This window comes from Colletotrichum orchidophilum (assembly GCF_001831195.1).
Source record: "Colletotrichum orchidophilum strain IMI 309357 chromosome Unknown Scaffold_18.1, whole genome shotgun sequence".
NCBI lineage: Eukaryota > Fungi > Ascomycota > Sordariomycetes > Glomerellales > Glomerellaceae > Colletotrichum > Colletotrichum orchidophilum.
The window spans coordinates 170,135-189,593 of NW_019172974.1; the positions used below are offsets into that span (position 1 = coordinate 170,135).

At 55.0% G+C, this 19,459-nt stretch overlaps 6 protein-coding genes across 6 annotated transcripts; 2 read left to right on the forward strand and 4 right to left on the reverse strand.

The window, feature by feature from the left end:
* Positions 1–209: 209 nt before the first annotated feature.
* On the reverse strand, positions 210–1,861 carry CORC01_03065 (uncharacterized protein; the record flags this gene model as incomplete). Its single annotated transcript, XM_022614715.1, has 2 exons — positions 210–1,174; positions 1,270–1,861. The coding sequence occupies 2 exons, from the start codon at positions 1,859–1,861 to the stop codon at positions 210–212; spliced, it is 1,557 nt and encodes a 518-aa protein (XP_022478717.1).
* A 1,691-nt stretch (positions 1,862–3,552) lies between these two features.
* On the forward strand, positions 3,553–7,236 carry CORC01_03066 (uncharacterized protein; the record flags this gene model as incomplete). Its single annotated transcript, XM_022614716.1, has 2 exons — positions 3,553–7,000; positions 7,058–7,236. The coding sequence occupies 2 exons, from the start codon at positions 3,553–3,555 to the stop codon at positions 7,234–7,236; spliced, it is 3,627 nt and encodes a 1,208-aa protein (XP_022478718.1).
* Positions 7,237–10,312: 3,076 nt separating this feature from the next.
* On the reverse strand, positions 10,313–11,421 carry CORC01_03067 (60S ribosomal protein L23; the record flags this gene model as incomplete). The annotated part of the gene is made up of 5 exons (XM_022614717.1): positions 10,313–10,345; positions 10,407–10,484; positions 10,629–10,875; positions 10,952–10,999; positions 11,408–11,421. The coding sequence occupies 5 exons, from the start codon at positions 11,419–11,421 to the stop codon at positions 10,313–10,315; spliced, it is 420 nt and encodes a 139-aa protein (XP_022478719.1).
* A 964-nt stretch (positions 11,422–12,385) lies between these two features.
* CORC01_03068 (uncharacterized protein) lies at positions 12,386–12,799 on the reverse strand (the record flags this gene model as incomplete). Its single annotated transcript, XM_022614718.1, has 1 exon — positions 12,386–12,799. One exon carries the CDS (start codon positions 12,797–12,799, stop codon positions 12,386–12,388), a length of 414 nt encoding a protein of 137 aa, XP_022478720.1.
* Positions 12,800–13,390: 591 nt separating this feature from the next.
* On the reverse strand, positions 13,391–15,107 carry CORC01_03069 (FAD binding domain-containing protein; the record flags this gene model as incomplete). The annotated part of the gene is made up of 3 exons (XM_022614719.1): positions 13,391–14,413; positions 14,489–14,696; positions 14,758–15,107. Coding segments are annotated over 3 exons (1,581 nt in total), but the record flags the coding sequence as incomplete, so codon positions are not given.
* A 2,481-nt stretch (positions 15,108–17,588) lies between these two features.
* CORC01_03070 (uncharacterized protein) lies at positions 17,589–19,211 on the forward strand (the record flags this gene model as incomplete). The annotated part of the gene is made up of 1 exon (XM_022614720.1): positions 17,589–19,211. The coding sequence occupies one exon, from the start codon at positions 17,589–17,591 to the stop codon at positions 19,209–19,211; it is 1,623 nt and encodes a 540-aa protein (XP_022478722.1).
* Between the last annotated feature and the right edge of the window lie 248 nt (positions 19,212–19,459).

Below are 19,459 nucleotides of genomic sequence, written 5' to 3' on the forward strand. Positions count from 1 at the left end.
GAAAACGAACCAAATATTGCATCAAATCTCTGTGCCGGAGTCTTCTGATGTTTGTTACCTAAGGAAGCACATTTGACAAACCATTACAACATTATGCATACTTCCAGTGGCTACCACTAAAGGTGCCAATTGCTTATTGATAAGGATAAAGAAAGCGGTATACCAGAACACCTAGATGAATCCATACAGTCACTATTACTCGACATGGCTTAGATGAGACCAGCCCGAGCCGCCTCGCCACCGCCATCCTGAACAAGCTCATCCATGCGTCTCTTGCCCTTGCCGATGCCTCCCTCACCGACGCCCATCCTCCTGGCAACATATCTCTGTGCCACAACACCGACTGCGAGACTCAACAACTCTTCAATCCACTCGGCAACCCACTCGCGGGGGTCAACGCCGCCGCCCTCGACAATCTCACGAATCTCGTCCGGGATGGATTGGGCCAGAGAAGGCTCCTGACCGTCGTCGCCGCTGGCGGGAGTCAGCGGGTTGGAGGCGTCCAACCAGCGAATCCACTTGGCCGGAATGGACTGGCTGATGGCCGAGTACTCGATCTCGTGGACGGGGTCAAGGCAGAAGACGGCGAAGCACACCGTCTCATCTGCCTCATCCTGATCGGCCACGGCCGAGGCCTCCTTCTCCTTCTCGACAGCCGACGTACGGGCAAAGAGGGCCGAGTCGGCCGTGGTACCCACAGCCTGGATGGCAAGGAAGAGGTCGGAGCTGCGAACCGGATTGTCTTCGCTTACCGGCTCAGTGGCACGTACCCGGGCCAGCTCGACGCCACCATGGGCGGCGAAGTACTCGCTGGCATAACCCTCGGCTCCGGCACGGCAGAGCTTTGTGCCCTCGGTCAGACCCTTAATCAGACCCAGGTCGCGCGGGGAGTCGGATTGTCTCCACCAAGGACCGTCCCTCCAGCCCGCGCCACTGTCATTGGAGTATCTGCGGCTCGTGGTCTCTTGGCCTCTCTGAATCACCATCAACTCGCCGCCCTCCACCTGGGACATGACGCGCGAGAAGGTGCCGTAGATTAGGGGATCAAGGGAAGGGTATCCAACCATGTCGTGAGCGATGTGGATGAGGAGCCGCTCATGGGAGCTGATGGGAGGGGCAATGGTATGGAGAATGTTTGTGAATGTCGGGAGTGCTTGCTGGCGAAGGTTGTCTCCTGTAGACGCACCATTAGCAAACATTTACTCAGTGTACCTATAGCAACGCGTCTAATATGCAGTGAGACGAATGCGCAACAGCTTTGGAACCTACCAAGGGCCCTAAGGCCACCAACGTTTCCTCGAACCTGTTCGGCCCACTTCTTGGCTTCCTCGTTCTTCTGGATCTCCTTGACAGCAGCCTCGGCTTGCTTCATAGCAGCAGTCGCCGTGTTGAAGATGCCACCCCACCAGCCACCGCCAGCAGCAGCAGCAGGGGGCGCGGCTTCGGGGGCAGCAGCTGACGAAGAGGCGGTCGTAAGATGCTCGGCGGGTCTCTTCTCGGGTTCTTGCAAGTCCGAGCTCGTGGCGCTAGGAGTGAAGCTGGCGCGGAGAGATCGTGCACTGTCGGTAGACTTGCGGGGAGCGGTAGACCTGTCTTCGGTGGTAGGAGTCGCAGAGCGTTTGGGAATCCCCTTCGCTACCGTCTCCTTAAGACGCGGCGTATGCGGACGGGAGGGTTGCTCAAGGTCCTTCTCGAGTTCGGCCAGAATATCGTTGTCGGCCATGGCCTTGGAGGCGGCGGTGGTGGGCTTGGGCTTCTTCTCGGGCGACTTCTTGGGGGGAGCAGCATTGTCTCCAATGCCCTCAAAGAGATCGTCAATGTCGTCGCCGGCAGCGGCGGATTTTGTCTTCTTGGAAGCCATGGTGGGCGATGGAGATGTTTTGGTGCTGGTGCTGGTGATGTTGCGGGGCAGACGTCACTAGCTGCGAGCGCCTCGAGGGCGGTTAGGTAGCTCCAAAAGGGATGCTCGGCAAGCTTAGTCAGGCGACGCTAGGTATCAGGACGCCTTGAAACAAGAGCTCAAAGTAGCAACGATAGCGTGGGGTAGTGACTTGGACGGTTCAGGCCGGAGCAATGCAGTGGATATTGGTGGTAGTGACACAGAGACGCCAGCTTGCTGTTGATATGATGACGGGTGGTTGAGAAACACCGTTGGACGGTCAATAATTTGAGTTCCCTGACTGTGAACCAAACGGGGGAACGTGATGCACCAGCGCAGGCACGGCACCGCACATTGGCGACAGCTGCTGGAGACATGCATCACCAGGGACGGGACATGCATCAAGCGGAGAGAAGGGATGCGCTAGCCCGGATCCGGTGTGGATGAGAGCCGTGTCATCTCATTGGCTCCGGCTGGGCATCTACCCCCAGTCGGAAATGAAAAAAGCGTGTCTTGTGGGTCCCGTCTGAAGTCGCCATCTGGCCGGGCGGCTGGGTTCCCATCCAAATTCTTGGTCCGTTAAGGAATGCTTACAGCGGCCTGTTAGGGGGTCCTCGTCACTACTTTTAGCGGCATGTCCGCTAAAAACTCCAATAGACGCAAGATCACAGGGGAGGCCAAGGAGGCTCGATGCCGCTAAAGTAATCTCCCTAGCTTCCACTACAGCACCCGTAGGGCAGGGCTGCGACGGGATCTTGGGGCGGGCGGGAGTCGAGGTACGTATCTCGCTCCCGAGTCCCCTTGTACCCACGTACCGTTTTTTTCCCTCCCATTGCCTGGTCCAGGCGTGGCTGGCTCGGAAGACTAACAGCCAATGCCAGTGCAGGAGCGTTCCCAAGGGGCCCAGTCGTGCCTTCCCTTTCTCTCTCGGCCCCTCCCCCAGCCAGTAACGGAACGGAAGGAGTGGCAGCCAGCCCAGCGAGAGGTGGACGTGGACAGGGCCCCGGCTGGCAAAATTGAGAAATGCAAGTCAACGTGAGGACGGGAAGGAGCCATCTCAGCAACAAGACAGGAAGGGGCCACCAACAGCACAAATCACTGCTTTTTACACGCCAGATATTCCACCCTTACAACTTCTTCGCCCTCTTCAAATTATCGTCGCTATTTGCTCTGGCTCTCTGCCTTTCTCCAGAGCCTATTTTTGTTTGCTCTAGCTATCGCGCAAGCCCTTCCTGACAGGTCCTAACTTGACCTGTTACTGGCACCAGCAAGGCCCGTTTCCTCAGCTCAGGTCTCGGTCTCGCTCACTCACTCACCACACCTCTCACTCAGTCGGGTCCAAGTCAAACCACCACATCACCACTTACTTGCATCAAACCCGGTTTTTGCCAGCACCTTCACCTTCAACCTCCCCCTTCCGACCGTCTTCCACTCCCATCCGTCAAATCCACGGCGAGAGAGAGATCAAGGGACAAATTTCTCCTCATTCACACCACATCAATTATTCAGAGCAGTCGCCTCCGTCTCATTGAATGACTCCTCTGCCTTTCCCGCCATCTTATTGCGGCTCCCCTTCTTCCCCCATCATCTACAACCCTATCTCCGTAAGCCAGGCCACCTCTTCACCTGGCTTATTTTAATCGCACCATTACACAACCGCTGCCCTCACCAATATGGACCAGCGCTCTCGTGGTGGTCGTCCGAATCGCCGGAAAACTCTTCCCACCTCCAGTATCCAGTCTGATACCAGCGCCGGCGGCGAGTCAAACTCGAGCATCATGACGCGCTCTCCTCCCGTTGCTGCCTCTCGCACTCCACAGACGGCACCTCCAAACCGCCGCAACGCCAAGCCCATTCCCATGAATAACCCCTTCAGCGTTCGCTCATCCCCCAGCACAGGCGGACCTGGCCCGGGCAAGGCTCTTAGAAAGAGATCTCGCACTAGCGGCTTTGACGGTCCCGCCGACGAAGAGGATGAGACCTACCGCAAAGGCCCTCACACTTTGAGAAAGCGTGCCAAAATCGACTACTCCGCCGCTGACTTTGAGGATGAGCTGCCCGAGATCGCAATTCCGGCTCCTCGCACTGCTACCCGCAAGAAACGGGCAGATAGTGAAGTCGTCGACGACGAGTACTTCACTCCCACTGCACAGAAGCGCCGCGCCAACTCGAGAGAATTTTCCGTCGCCAGCATCACCGCCGCTCGTCGTCGGACCCCGGCCCGGAAGAATGTCGTTGAACAACAGTCCTTTTACTCCCAGCAATCAGACGAAGATATCGTCAAAGACACTATTGAAGTGGTAGGCGACTCTTCTGATCTCATCAGCTCCGACGATGCCTCGGATCATGAGGACGATAACAAGGACATCTCCGGCCACATCTCTCTCCAAGAAAACCTTGACCAGCCCTCGTCACCCATTCAGCGCAAGACTCAAGCAGTTCTTCAGCTGGCATCCCCCATCGACCACCAAATCATCAAGCAAGATGAGAGACAGTCGAGCCAAGCACAAAACGTCGCCGATGGTATTGTTGCCGCTGCAGATATAGTGTCAGGCCCTATCATTGCCCACCCGCAGCCCATCCGCGTCAACCAAGTCACAATTATCGAGAACACTGGCCCGCGCCCGGACACCGAGGCGACAACAACTCATCACGGCGGATTCGCCGAAGATTTCTCATTCCAGCCCAAGAGAGAGGCCAGTTCTCCCGTACGGCCTGCCGAGAGCTTGCCGCAAAGAACGGCCCTACCGGAGGCGGCTGAGTCGGCCAACACCTCGGCCAACACCGACTCTGCTGTGGTTCCCGGCGCCCAGGAAAATTCCGCACCACCCGTCACGCAGATTTTCAACGCCACCAACAACGACCAAGTCAACGTCGCACAGCCGATTGAGCAACCACAAGAGTCTATTGCTCCAGTGTCAAGCGAAAATACAAAAGTCAACGGTCATGTTGAAGCAATTGAAAACGAGCTTCCGCCTCACAATGAGCCGTCAAATTCACAATTTACTGCCGCGTCGCATGATGCCGACGTCTCGGTATCATTCACTACCCAGTCCGAGGAACTGTCTCGGGCTCAAGATGAGATGGACGTTGATGTCGCAGAAGAACCCGATGCAGAGACGCAGGATGATGTCCCTGTTCCCCAGCCCAAAGCTTCGTCCCCGCAACCCCAACCCGCCGCTACTGAAGCGAAAAAGAAGCGCTATGCGTGGTCCCACCTGACACCTTACATTGATGGCGAATATGTCACTCACTCCATCTATCCCGTCGCGGTCGAGGCGTCTGCGCCCACCTCGAATGCCGACGCCGCTGAAGCTTCCGGCGAGCGAGAAACCGCTGAAGAGACGCCTGAGCACGCTGCCGCGAATGCCGACGCTCAAGGTGCTGAAGGAGATGTGGAAGATGGTGCCAATGTCGATGCGGACGGCGAAGTCGACGACGCTGAGCGCGATGCTGAACACGACGAGGATCTCGCGCATGACAGCCAAGGCCAGCAACTTTCTCAAGGGTCCGCTTACAACTCGGCCGCCCCTACTCCCGCACTTACGCCCCGCCAAGGCTCGCCCGTCTTGACCTCGGCCGCAACTGGAACCAGCACACCAGCCTTGCTTATGCCGAAGCAACGCTTCAGAAAACAGTACAAGTTCAAGAAGGTCCGAGATCCTGCCGAATTCTTGGCCTTCTTGAAGGACTCCGAGGACCTCCCCCAAGAGCAGCTCTGGGACCTCTTGGCTCAGGCCAATGAATGCCTCCTCGCCTACCAAGAGGAGTACAAAGAGTGCAGCAGGATTGTAGACGATCAGGAAAATGCGCAGCGCCGCGCAATTCAAGATGCCGCCTACGAAAAGAAGACCGCCGACTTGAACGCCTTTGCCAAGGTAGACTCATATATGGAAAAGGAGTTCGAGGTGCAGGGCTCCCGAGCGACCATCAAGGAGAAAGACGCTGGAATCCTCGAACAACGCTTGCAAGACAGGATCATGGCCGCCACGTATCACTTCGAGTACGATCCTCACCCCAACAAAGTCGGCAACCAGGATCCCGGTGCCCAGAAGGGTGGTGGAGGAGAGGGTGTTCGACAACTTCGAAGCCAGCCACAGGCAAGCGCAAAGGCAGCTGAGGGCGACGGAGTCATCGTCTCTGGGAAGAGAACCCGCAACCCCCCGAAGTTGTTTGACGGCGTGTTACAGGACGACCACCGTGCAGCAACTCCGGGAACGAACAAGCCGGGTCCGAAGAAACGAGGCAGGGCTGCTGCCGCAGACAAGGCGGCATCTGCCCAAGACCATGAAGAAGAGCCAGAGCCAGAGCCGCAGACCGTATCACCCGCCAAGCCCGGTCCCAAGAAGCGAGGACCGAGAGGCAGGAAGTCTGCCGTGGTGATCTCGGAGCCGAGCACGCCTGTTCCCGAAGAGGAGGCCATCGCCTCGCCGCCGGAGCCAGAGCAGGCACAGCCCCCCAAGCGCAAGCGTGGCAGACAACCAAAGTCGGCCGCCATTGTCGAGGAGGCGCCAGAGGAACCTGAAAAGCCGACCCCCAAGAGAGGTCGCGCAGCGAAGAGACAGAGCAACGGCCATGTCGCTATTGCACCCGAGACAACCGACGAGTCTCGCCCTACCTCGTCATCATCGATGGCCACTATCTCGGACGCTGGGTCTACCTACGGACTGCGCCAGAAGAAGCGACAGCGGAACTGGCAGGACGACGATGAAGTCGACGAGGAGGAAGTGGAGGCAGAGCCTCAGCCCAAGAAGGCCCGCATCATTCGCATCAACAGAAAGCAAAGCGCACCAGAGCTCGCACCCAAGCAGACAATGTCTGAACAAATTCTCGCTGACATACACCGCTTCTCGGCGTCTCTTGATGCACCCGACTCGCCTCAGCCTCGGCTGATGGTGTCTTTTAGATTGATTGGCAATCGTCAATGGACCATGAAACCCGCAGCCTCGCCGCGCCAAACATCGACCGACGTCAGTGAGTACAACCTGTCGACCTCTCGACCAGCTCCGATGTCTGCGCCTACGTCGGCCAAGTCCTCGGCCCCGCCGAGCCAGGCCGAAGGGGAGGAGAAGGATTACTCCACTATGACAAAGTCGGAGAAGATGTCGGCCTCGATGAAGAGTAAGTTTACATAAACCCATCGCTGCTTATCCGACCAGTCACTAACAACCGTCCCAGAGCGATGGCTCAATGGCAGTATGCAGGGTGCTGTCAATAAGAGAAAGGCCACTCTCGCCGCGAAGAAAGCTGCTGCTGCTGCGGCCGAAGCTGAAGCGGCCCGAGTCGCCCAACAGAAAGCGATGCAACTCCAACAATCAGGACAGCCGGCACCGTTTCCCATGGGACAGGGCCAGTAACGTAACTAACACAATTACCCTTACATATCAGTCCGTCAAGAACGGCATGTGGAACCACCACGCAGAGTAAGATGATGACCATACGGATCACATCAAAGTACAACCAACCATGGTCACGAGACCCACGAATATCATTACCAGCATCATGTGCTTCTCAGAGCATCTTTTCTTTTCAGTCTTCCACGATTAGCATTCTATACTCATTCGCATGTCGCATGTCGCCTGACAAAAGTCGCATTCGGATGACGTGGTCGGTTCGGGCAAACAAACACCCAAGACCCGCGTCGACACACAACTTTAATCATTTTTCTTGTTCGAGTACACATAACGGGGGGGACACCATGGGAGACTTTTTCTCCCTTGAGACTTTTTTTCTCTTATACATCAGCATCGGGAAGCGAGGGCATCCGATTTTCATTTTCGCTTCGAGTGTTGGAAACCAAAAAAAGAGGAGAGAGCGTACGGATCTTTGCATTGATGGACCGACGGAACGGCATACCACCTCACCTGCCCAGAGCTACTGAGGATATTTTTAGTGCCGCCGTCTCTCCGTCACTTTTTTCTCCACTTTTCTTACTATCTTCGGCCATTGTGTATTTGCGCCAAACTTTTCCTCTTGATTCTGTGCGACGAACACGAAACTTCGTCGACTTGGTACGGCTTGTCATGTTGAGCGAGCTTTTCAGAGACGGCACTCCAACTACGTCTTGTGTCAATGGAAGCGAAGAGTCAAGTCGTGTACTATCTGGCACTCGACCTCGCGGTAGAGAGAGCTTCGCATTTCTGAGCGGCTCATGGATGAGGGATAATGGCTCTGATTTCCTGTTGAAGGATCTCGTTGAGACGCCCTAGGAAGTGGGTTGGTGATGGATGGGTGGGGTTTTTCTTTTGATACGAGGGTGGGCGAGAGATAGGGTCGATACTCTCTGATGACATTGAAGATGATGCCATATATACGCAACGTTCTTGATGTGACCCGATGAAATTTCTGTGATGTGTCTCTCTTTCTTTCGAGGGAGGTAGACCCGGATGCTGCTCTCTACCTGACCTGAGAAACTCTTCTCATTATGTGGATGTGGTATCTAGCGAGTCTGACACACCTGATGGCTAGAATTCCCCGAAACTGACTGAGCCTCCCCTCTTCCGCAGCGGACCAGAAAGACCACGGCGCCAACATGATGACGCTTATGGATTCAACGCAAGACCTCATATGCAGCCTCACTTGATCCATTATACTGGTGAAACGGCCGGCAGACACAATTTCACCAGCCGCTTTCTCCACCAGTAGCCTATGGCTTGTGCACTCGAGGTTCCGGGGCTCATCGCAGAGTCCAACACCGCCGGCTCCAACAGCCCAACATCGCCGCTACCAATCTAGAAAGCCGCAGGGGTACTGGTGGAGAGGTGCCAGCCTTCTGTCGAGTACGCCGTCTTCTCGAGAAACCACTTTCGCCGCTGGCCTACGAGATTGGTGATTGGGTCGAGAGGCGTCAGCGCTGTGGGCGGCTTTCCCGGGAGCGTCGGCGGAGGCGAGGCAGCTGAGGATGTAAGATGGACGCGACGTGCAGGAGGACGGGCGTCTTTTGCTGACAGCTGGGTTCAATGTGATAGGTCGATGCGCCCAGCACGGCCGATTCAGCCTGAGTGAAGTTCTTCACGGCATGCAAGTCTCTGCCTCCGAAATTCACTGCGATTTTAACCCCCCCCCCGAGGCCTTGCCAGTAGTCACTCCCATATGGGCGCGAATGGCTTCACCTTCGAGGTATGGCCACCCGTGCAAACATCCCACATCGACGGTCTCCCCTTGACCAACTCTACCAAGTCCAGTCCTCGCCAACTCCTTGTCTCGCACACGCAGCCTTTGGCTCGCAACCATGACCGCGTCCACCCGCGCCGAGACTTTGAATCCTGCTATTCGATAACACTGGCTACCTCAGACATATATGTTGGTTCCAATTGCAAACGGGTGATTCCAGTCCGCCACTCGCCTCAGGGCCGACAAGTAGTTGATATCTCCTCGTCACCACCAATTCTTCAACTTTGAGTACGGGTATTCGCTATCAAATTCAATGAGAGACGCAAGTCGGCGTTGATCATATTTTGTTTTCCCCGCGCTTATTTTGCATGCGCTGCAATTCCACCCCCATTTCAAAAGTTTCATTCTCCCATGGTCAGGAGTCGATGTCGGGCCTCTCATGAACGCTCCTGCGAGTTGGTTCGAGATGATTTTGAAGCGGACCCGGTTTGGCTTGCTTGGGTGATTCCTTTGCTTCCGCGCGTGCAGCAAGCTATTCTAGCGCTCACGTCGCTCCTGCCTGTCCCAGCAGCAGTTTGTCCATTGATCAATGTCATGCGTCAAAATGATTGGAAGCAAGACAGAATTGGAATTTCATTGAGGTTTCAATTTGTGGCGGAGTAGGAAGTTGTACTATCTACCTTAGTCGGGCACTTCACTGCAATTTTAACCCCCCCGGAGGCCTCGTTGACCTCGTGTGCTTACATCGCTGACGTAAGCGCTCTTTTCCGTTGATGAAATGATCCGTCGTCCTGGTGCATCGCAGGCATGATAACCGCTTTTTTTTCAGGCAGTGTCCTAATCATTCCCTGTGCCACTACTTGGACGTTGTCCATTGTCTTCACCGGGGACACATCACAGGCAGTCTTGATTCAAACAGACTACGCGTACGCCAAATGGAAATCATGGGGAAAAGAGAGGCCGCATATGTGTGAAACGTGCGCAAAGAATCGGATTTTTGTATCTCTCCTGTATGCGAAATGCCTGGTATGAATTTCTTTCCCTTTACACGCCACAGCCGAAATGCAGAGCCTGCCAGTCCAGCGAGGAAACTAAAAAGAAAAAACCAGGCCCACAACCCTCTTTCAGATGGTGTTTTTGTGTCTTCCCATTCGACCTCGCTCTCCTCATGACGACAGGGGAGGGAGGTGTCAAGGAGAGGAGGGGGGCAAATGGTGTGATGAATAATGTCCCATGGTTCGCACCGGTTGACCTAATCCGTAGCCATAACGTCGTCCTTTTCGCCCTTTTATTTCTTGACTTGTGTAAAAAAAAACTCCTTTACATGACGACACCAGAGTTGCTGGCAATACGCTGTGGGCGGGTGTTAGTCAAAAGCATCCCAAGAATGTTCCTGATGTTGGATGTCACTTACGGGCCAGAGCTCAGCAGCCTCCTTACCGACGGGGCCGGTGATGGCGGAGCCCTTCATCTCACCCTTGGGGTTGACGATCTGTGAGAGGCGCGTTAGTAAACAGTTCTTGTTGGTCCTCTCCGCGAGATAGCGAAGCCATCTTTAAAGACAGGCCTTGCCCAAATGGCATTGCCAGGTCCCGTCCGACGCGTTCAATCCCCCCACATATCGGAGAGTACTTACGACACCAGCGTTGTCCTCGAAGTACAGGAAGACACCGTCGAAGCGCTTCCAGGGCTTGGACTGGCGGACGATGACGGCGGGGTGGACCTTCTTGCGGAGTTCGGGCTTTCCCTTCTTGACGGTGGCCATGACCATGTCACCGACACCACCGGCGGGCAGTCTGTTGAGGCGGGCACCGATACCCTTGACGGAGATGATGTAAAGGTTACGGGCACCAGAGTTGTCGGCGCAGTTCATGACGGCACCACTGAAGCAGCAAAGTCAGCGACGGGGTTCCCATCAGAGAGAGGATTTCTCTCGTTCGGGAGAGGAAAAGTTCGTACACGGGGAGACCGAGGGTCATCTTGAGCTTGCCACCGGGGGCACCACGCCTGTGATCATCTGGTCAGCGCTTCCGTATTGATGGATATGCCAGAATTTTCTCTATTCAAGTCTCGTCCAGTGTCGGCGCAAAATTTCGGTTCTCGTGGTGGACGGGCGGTAGGCGAGGGGTGTCGTTTCGCAGTATTGAATGTTCCATTCGTGCATGCCGTCAACCGTCGCGTCTCTCGCAGTCGAGTCCCAATCCTACACTTCCAGCCTATGCCTGATGTCGGCAGTTTTCCCCCTCCTCTTTCCCTGCTTCAGTTGTTGTTGTTTTGTATCGAAATTTCGAGCGCCCGCCCGCATCCGCCGAGTGCATCCCACCAAAACCTCCGTCGTCGATGGAGGAGGGGTGATACGAAGCCGAAAATTTTGCGCCGTCGCTGGATTCGAAGAATAAAATGACAATGACTTACGAGAGCTTGGCCATTGTGTCGGTTTGGGGGTGTCGGATTCAACTACGGGGCTGGCTGGAGGGTTAGATGGCGGACGTGGAATCGTGAACTAGGCTGGAAATTTCACGACTTCGAAAATGTTTTTGGTGAATCGCTGGTGTGGAGCACCGAACCCTACGCTCCTCCCTTACCCGAGCCAGAAATCCGGGTCACGTGGAGATTAGATAAACATATCAAAATCCTTTCTTTCCAGGTTGGCTCGATGCGTTGAGACCAACCCCTCTATAATTCTTGCCCCACCAATTCCCTCATCGCCTTTGGGAGAGTTTAAATTGCAGTGAAGGTCCACTTTGTGGAAGTACACTAGCTTATCGATCCCTACCTATCGCAGGATGAGAACACACCGGTCCCTTCCCCCCCCCCGCCCGTAATCATGTACCATGACCACCGAGAGAACAAATGATATCCGGTGATAATGATGAGGAAGTGGATTGATCCGGCGATTGTCGGTAGGCTAGACTGAGGGAGTTCGCGGCTGAGATGACCCTGGCGAGCCGTGAGAGACCTCACCGAAGTGGGTTCGCTGTCCGCAGCGCTGTTTTCTCCCATTTGATCGAATGTTTGACGCGACCGTCGTTCACATCGCGATAAGTTGTTTGAGGCGTGGGTTCACGAGAAGTCGTCGGTTGAAAAGTAAGCAGTTGTAGATTTTTGAGAAAGATTCGCTGGCAAGAATATTTGCCGGATGAATAAGGGAAGAACCCCGTGGTTGAGGACCTTTAGTCTGATCATTCTCTGATTACCTGCGCAGCTAGTCTATGATATATCTGACTTGCCGAGTCTCAATACCAGTATTCTCAGCGTGAAGGAGGCTCTTCCAATAATCACAGCAAAGTCCCTTTCGAACCCTCCAAAGTCGCCGCCCAACACAGCATCAACAGCACCATCCTCAACGCCAGGCCACACATCTAAACAAGCATCGTCCATATCCCCTCGCAATCACCTTCTAAGCCATCTAACCCCCTCCTCCGCCAAAGACCCTCCCACAGCCCCGACGAAACCCCACGCAAAAACCTCGTATGCGAAAGCCCAAATCCTCCTCGCCACCATCCACCGCAGCGCCCGGAAGCAATCCCAACGGGTCAGCTCCACCTTCCAACCCGGCGGATACCAGCTCGGTACCGGTGGATCCTCCGGGCACCACATGTCACGGCCGCCGGCCTCGAAGACGAGGTAGCCGAGGCTGCGGAGCGTCAGAAGCGCGCAGTAGGTGATGTAGGCAAGGTAGATGCCAAAGACGACCTCGCGCGAAGTGAGAAGGCTGGGATGGTGGAATATGTGGGTTATTCGTGTTGCTGATTCCCGGGTGGTGTAGGCGCGGTGGGAGAGGCGGCCGTCGATTATGGATGGCATGTTGTGTGGGGTTAATCTTGTAAAGTGATGGAGAGCGAGGTTAGAGAGGATGCTCCTGGTTCTCTGGGCGACTTCTGATGTGGTATTCTTTTATCATTACCTGGTCATTTCCTGAAGGTTGGCAGCTTCATGAAACCCAGGTATCAAGGAACGATGAGGGCTGCTGAGTCTCAAATTGTTGGTGTCGGTTGATGAAGAGTGTTGGTTGACGAGAACGCGAGATTATGGCATGGCCCCCACCAAGTAGCGACCGGGATCGCATGATGGGTGCCTGTGAGATTCGCCGTTGCTCAAGTCAGGACTCTTCCGCGCGTACGGCATCAACCGCATTTACTCAGTTGCCTAACACGCTTCCTTGCGCATCCACAGCACATCGATGACTACCGACCCGCGTAGCCAAACTAGGTAAGAATCAAATAGAATATGCTTGAATTGATACCGGGTATCTTTGACAACAGAGTCGACTGCCTCATGATCTACCGCTACCGAGCCAGTCCTTCACACCAAGAAGAGCGAGGATACCAATACCCAAATCGTCGTAAATGCAAGTGCCATAAGACCATGTGAATGCCGGGTGTTCCCGGCCCCTTCCTAGCTGTCGCCGCCTTTGGAGCCGCTATTGTTCGATCCACCACTAGCCGCGGGTTCAACGTCCTTTGCGCTCGCGTTGGGCCGCACGCTCTGGGGATTCGAGAACAAGTCCTTGGGATCCCATGTCGCCTTGATGCGCTCCAGGGCCGGGAGGTTCGGTCCCCAATACCTCTCCTGCGCGTTGTCGAGCGTCGGGTCGACATACCCAGCGTATGTGCTCAGCTCGTTCGGACTCGCTTTGCGGATCTTGTCGGCGACTCCAGACATGAAATCTTTGGTCTTGCCGCTCAGCGTCGGGATGCCGACGCCATAGCCCTGGAAGAACATGACCTTGTCGCGGTGGCGGTAGGCGGTAGCGTTCATGGGCACGTCGTTGATTGCCCCGCCAGTGGAGTCCAAGATGAGGAACCAGATCAGCGTACCACGGTCGACGCTGTCCACGTAGTCCATCATGGTTTGGATGCCATCTTCGCTGATAAGGTCGTTGTGGGTGAAGGCGAGACTTTTTGAGGTGAAGGCAGACTGGATGTCGCTCAACCAGAGCGCTGCATCTTGTGCCTTTTGAGCAACGTCGCCGAGCCAGTTGTTAATTACCACAGAGACCTTGCCCTTGGGGATGCGATCTGGGATACCCGTCTTCTTGAACTCATCCTCTGTGCCGTAAAACGTAGCTGTGATGGCGACACCGAGCTCTTGCATCACGAATTCGCTGCTGAATCGACGGTCCAGGGTTGGGTCAAAGATGAGTTCTTGCCATTGCTTGAAGACAGGGACAAGATCGCGGTGCTTGGCAAAGGTGATGGCGTACGAGTACTGCACAACGTCGCCGGGCTCCGGATGGGTCCGCATGACGAACTCGGTGATAACGCCGAAGCCGGCGCCCGCGCCCTTGAGAGCGAAGAACAGGTCCGAGTTCTGCTTGTCATTCGCACGCTGGATCTTGCCGTCTGCCGTGACCACCTCAACTTCGACGACATGATCTAGACAGCTTCCCCACATCCTTGAGCTGGGGCCGAGACCGCCCTAACGTGAGACTTGCATTAGCAGGGCGCGCAAAGGTGCGCTGGATCGCCAACTGGGGGGAGGGGAGGGACTAACAATTGTGGCATGGCCTCCGATGCCTACGCCGGGACACGTGCCGTGAGCAATGGCCCGTTTCCCATTGTCGTGCAACTTTTGCGTCACTTCGTGCAGCTTGTGGCCTCCACCGAAGGTTGCCTGCCAAGTATTTGTGTCCATGGAGAAGTTCTGAAAGTTGACGAGGTCAATGACCAGAGCGCCGTCGGTGCCACCGATGGCAAAATTGCTGTAGAAAGACAAGCATGTTAATGATGGAACAGAGAATGAAGACTTTCTCAGAGACTTACCCATATGAGTGACCGCCCGATTTGGCTTGGACCTTGACATTGTTTTCTGCAGCACACTTGACGAAACCGGCGACATCCTCCGCCGTTGATGGACGGGTAACGGCGATAGGCTGCACCGGGATGTCGAGGTTGTACGGCTTCACCCAGTTGATTTGGAAGAGTGGATCGTTTGGATACCCAACGCAAGAGGATCGGCCGTTGCAGACTTTGTCGAGGCAAGTCGCTAACGGGCTGCTGGGCTTCTGTCCCATGATTATCGGCACGGAAGGGGGGTTATCGAGGGCGACGGGACAAGATATTACATGCGCTGAACGGAAGGGCGAGCGGGTGAGAGATGTAAAGGGCTGCGGACAGACTAAATTTATACCTGCCAAGGGGACTCATCTCTTTTTGGCCTCGCAATCCCTCTCGTTCTCTCGAGGCCCCCAGCAAAGAATAATAAGCGCGTTAAACAGGCAATTTCCAGCTTCCTGCAGCGGGATAAATCGAACCTTAAGCAAGATCCCCCTGTGTGTGGGTAGTAGCGACGGGATAGAGTTCCTGGATGATCATCCCATTGCAAGGTTGTGTGTGTTGACGCCTGCCACTCTGGCCATCCGCCGCCGTCATCCCCTTCTCGCCCATGGAAGAACCCGGGTCTATCCTACAATCCCACAATCCAAAGCAAAACCAGCGTACGGTACGCATGGCTGAGGTGTGGCGGGCTGCGAGCCACGGGCCAGAGAAAAGATGGCCAATGGTGCGTTGCCAGCGGCGCGGAAGATTGCTACCGCTTTCCCATATTGCCATGCTGCGCTGCGAGAAATTGAATTGAAGACGGCTCCCGGGCTACCCTCACCAGGGGGACGTCATCTGCCATGCCCCCATGTCCCTACTTTTCGTCAGGCCTGCCGTTGGTGATGTGTCTTGTCGGACCAGTCAGCGTGTTGAGAGAGGCTCGCAGGAATTGTAAATCAAGCTTGTTCAGCGGGGGTGGCGTAGCGCCGCTAGACGTCAAGTCAAGTCAACAGGCTCGCGTGGAATCTTGGCGGTGGACGGGGGATTTTCATGCAGTGACGCTGGAGCATAGAAGGTGGCGGATGGGGGAATTGAGTGGCGCATCCAGCAAGTTGCGCACCCGCACCGTTGGCGCCACGACAGTTGGAAAAAAAAGGGGCGCTGTGGCGGTGCAGAGCTGCTCCAATCACAGACTTCGGATGATGATTGAGTGACGGCTTTCTCAGGGAGTCTGGCGAGGCCCAGCTCCACGTTGATGGTAGCATTGCAACGGTTTGTCTCACTTGATCATTTTGGCTGTTGATCACGCAGCGGTCAGTGGCTACCGATAACAAGGGCATACAATACATTGCAGCTGGAGTCGTAAAGGCGCTTGACTTGACTTCAAATGTGCAAAATAATAGCAGTGTCTGCAGAAGAATGTTTGAAATAAAGTGCCCAGGCCCTGGAGCCACTTGGGCAGTCCACCGCCATGATATCAGGCGGACTCGCACGTGCCGCTCATGATGAACCACGGCCATCTAGTGAGTTGAATAAGGTACTGCAACTCATGAGTGAGTGAGTGAGCGAGTGAATGAGTGAGTCAGTGAGTAAGTGATTGAGTGAGTGAGTGATTGGCTTGGAGAAGCAGGAAAGAGAGTGACAAGAAGTCGCACCTTTTTGGCTGAGACAAATGCCTCGCCAATTCTTGAAATGACCTGGCGGTGCTGCCGAATGTCAGGATGCCCTTGCCGCGTGTGAACTCGTGCAAACCTTATCTAAATTCAGCCTCAAGTCATCCAGATCACCAACCATCCCGAGTTGGACCAAGGTTGCTTCTGCGACACGTCAAATTCAGCCGGCTGCAGCCTATATCAACATGGTACGAACCCAGCATATCTACTCGCAGTCAATGATTGAATTTCTGCGAGAGTGAGGCCACGTAAGAAACCTTCACTGGCAGCTACGTTCACACGGCCAGGTAAGTCGGAGTCACATCTACTCGTGACATTGCCAGTCAGTGTCATGGGAACAACCCAATGCTGTGGTACACCGTCCTCGACAGCCTCACTTGAATTGAATACAGGAGACGTACTGATGCTGCTACCCGGCTCTTCACGTTGTCTTCATGCTCATTCTCACGCACGTTCTCATTGTGGTACTCCCATGTGCCCTACAGTGCAGAAAGTGCGGATACCGCCCCACAACGCCTGCCATCCTTCCGCCCCAAAGTGGCTCAGCCAGGGACAACCACAGTTTTTTACCACTCACTCTCACTGTACAAGGTACCTCGCTGCCTGATTGATGCACAGCAGCACAGCACGCCAAGTCTACGGTGATACCTTCCACCTCCACCTCCACCTCCAACTCCACCTCGACGTCTCGCTCTCTCCCTACCACATATTCCATCCTCGCTAACCCCTACCAACCCGTCCGTACTGCGGAAGTATCGTTGCTTCCTCGTCATACGTGCCACTGCAAGATCATCACAGCGTTTCTGCACCCGACGCGGGGCAACTCATCCATGCCGCGACTGGCACAGCCGCCGTTTCCTCCGCCGCCTTCCATCTCAATCCATCATTGAGGGCTGCATCGAAACGCTGTCTCAAGAGCGGTCAAAAATAGGAAACCCACACCCTTCCTTAAGGTCGTACAGGAAGCCTCTTTGCTCAACCTCCAATTTGCTGCTGCAAGGCTTCGTCTGAATCGGCTCTGACGTGCCCCCGATGCAACGGCCCTCCAGCTGCGAGATAACGCCGCTTCGAGCCCTCAGACGGTCAGCTGCGTCGCCGTTTTTCTTCTAGACCACCGAAATCTGTTCGTGGGTGTCGAGTACACGGGAAGCCTGCATAACCATGACAACGCCGCCAGTCTGGCGACGGCTGCCTGTGCCCCCATCAACCGACTTGCCTAACCTGTTGGTATCGACAACGTTTTTGAACACATCGTATACAATCTATGTCACAGATCTGGCCAACATATGGTCTGAATCTTTGGATCGGCGTGCAATTTACAAGCGCAGCCTCAATGAGTCTACCAGTATCGACCCGACGGACAGCGACAGCAACATGCGAGCTTTCCTATCCAAGATCCGATCCGTGTTTGATCCATCCCATCGAGATCATGACAAAGCATCCATGTCAATGTCAACACGCCCTAACAAGGAAGCTGGGGAACGCGGACTGACTTTGAGTATCATTTGCGAGCTGGAAAACATGAAACCTTTGGAATGGCCGGTGTATCTACAGAAATGCCCCCAATCGGAGCTCACGACCGAGCTTGTCGTACCCCTCGCACAAGCAAACTCTGTGGGCCGAAGACGAGTCGAGTTTCTCGCAGAAACCATCAAGCAGAAGGACGCGATCATCATGAAGCTTCTTGACAAATTAGAGGCTACCGGGACTCGCCTCGAAAACGTCTTTGCCGCCTTGTCAGCGAAACAGAAGCCTACGAGAGAGATGGCGGAGGAAAAGGTCAAGGGTCTGGCTCCCTTTTCACTCGAAGATTGGAAGGGTCAGTCGGATAATGCCCCAGAGGATGTTCTCAGTCTAATCGAGAGCGTCTTCGGCGGTGATGGACTCGAGTATAATCGCAAGGTCGTCATGAACGCCACTACTCCTCTTGACGACTGGTGGTCCAAGTCGGAAGCGTTGTGCATCCCGATTGTGGGACCCAGGGCAAGCTCCCGTTCAAAACAGCCGGCAACGTCGTTATCCGAGTCCGAACAAAAAGGGCACAGACATAGCGAGCCGGCAAATAATGAGGCAGTGGGAGAGGATCAAGACGATGACTTCCAAGTGCAGTCGACGCCTCCCCATCTCATATCCAATCGAAAGCGTTCTGGACAGCCACCCCCCGCATACGACGATGAAAGCACCGAGGATGAAGATGTTTCTCACATTCCTGATAGCGTGCCTGTACTTCCTGAAGAGCCCAAGGTTCATACCAACCGCTTAGGGACGATAGGGAGGAAACGAGAACCCACGCCAACAGCGGAGGCTTTACCACCGAAGAATCTGGGGCCAGATGGTTCGGGTTTGGATACCGAAACGGCGTCTGAAGACGATAGCGCCGCCTCTTTAGCGAAGGTCTCACCGCCACCAAAACCTGCGACGAGGACCACCAGAGGGAGTGTGGGTCGCATTAGTGGTGGTAGTAGCAGTTGCTCAAATACTCCTGATTCTCCGAAAAAGGGGACTTTAGGTCGCATTGGCGGAGAACGTCAACGTTCCAAATCACCCGAGCGCCCTAAGAAGACTGGCTTAGGCCGAATAGGCGGAGGAACGCGCCCCTCTAAAACACCAGAGCCGATGGTCGCAGATGCGGAGACCCGAGGAAGGTCTCGAGCGCATAAGGAGTTGTCGATGGAGCCCAGAGAGACTTCGCAGGAGCGGGCAGATCGGAAACGGGATGAACTCCAGAAGGAGTTGCAGAAGAAGGCCACGTCGGGACCAGCACGGAAGAAGCGAAAGTTCTAGATCTACCCCATTTCCAAATCTGACACTTCTGACACTTCGATCTCGCTCAGAGGATATCCCATGCTACACCTCATCGCGGGATCTCTCCCTAGTAACCACTACAGCGAGTGATTTTTCGAGATTATCTCTACTTCCATACTCGGACCCGAGGATCTATCAACTGAGTCCTACTGAGGAGAGGGCCAAATATTCATGTCCGGGACTGCTCTCAAAATAGACATACACATGTCGTCGGATACGGGTGTTCA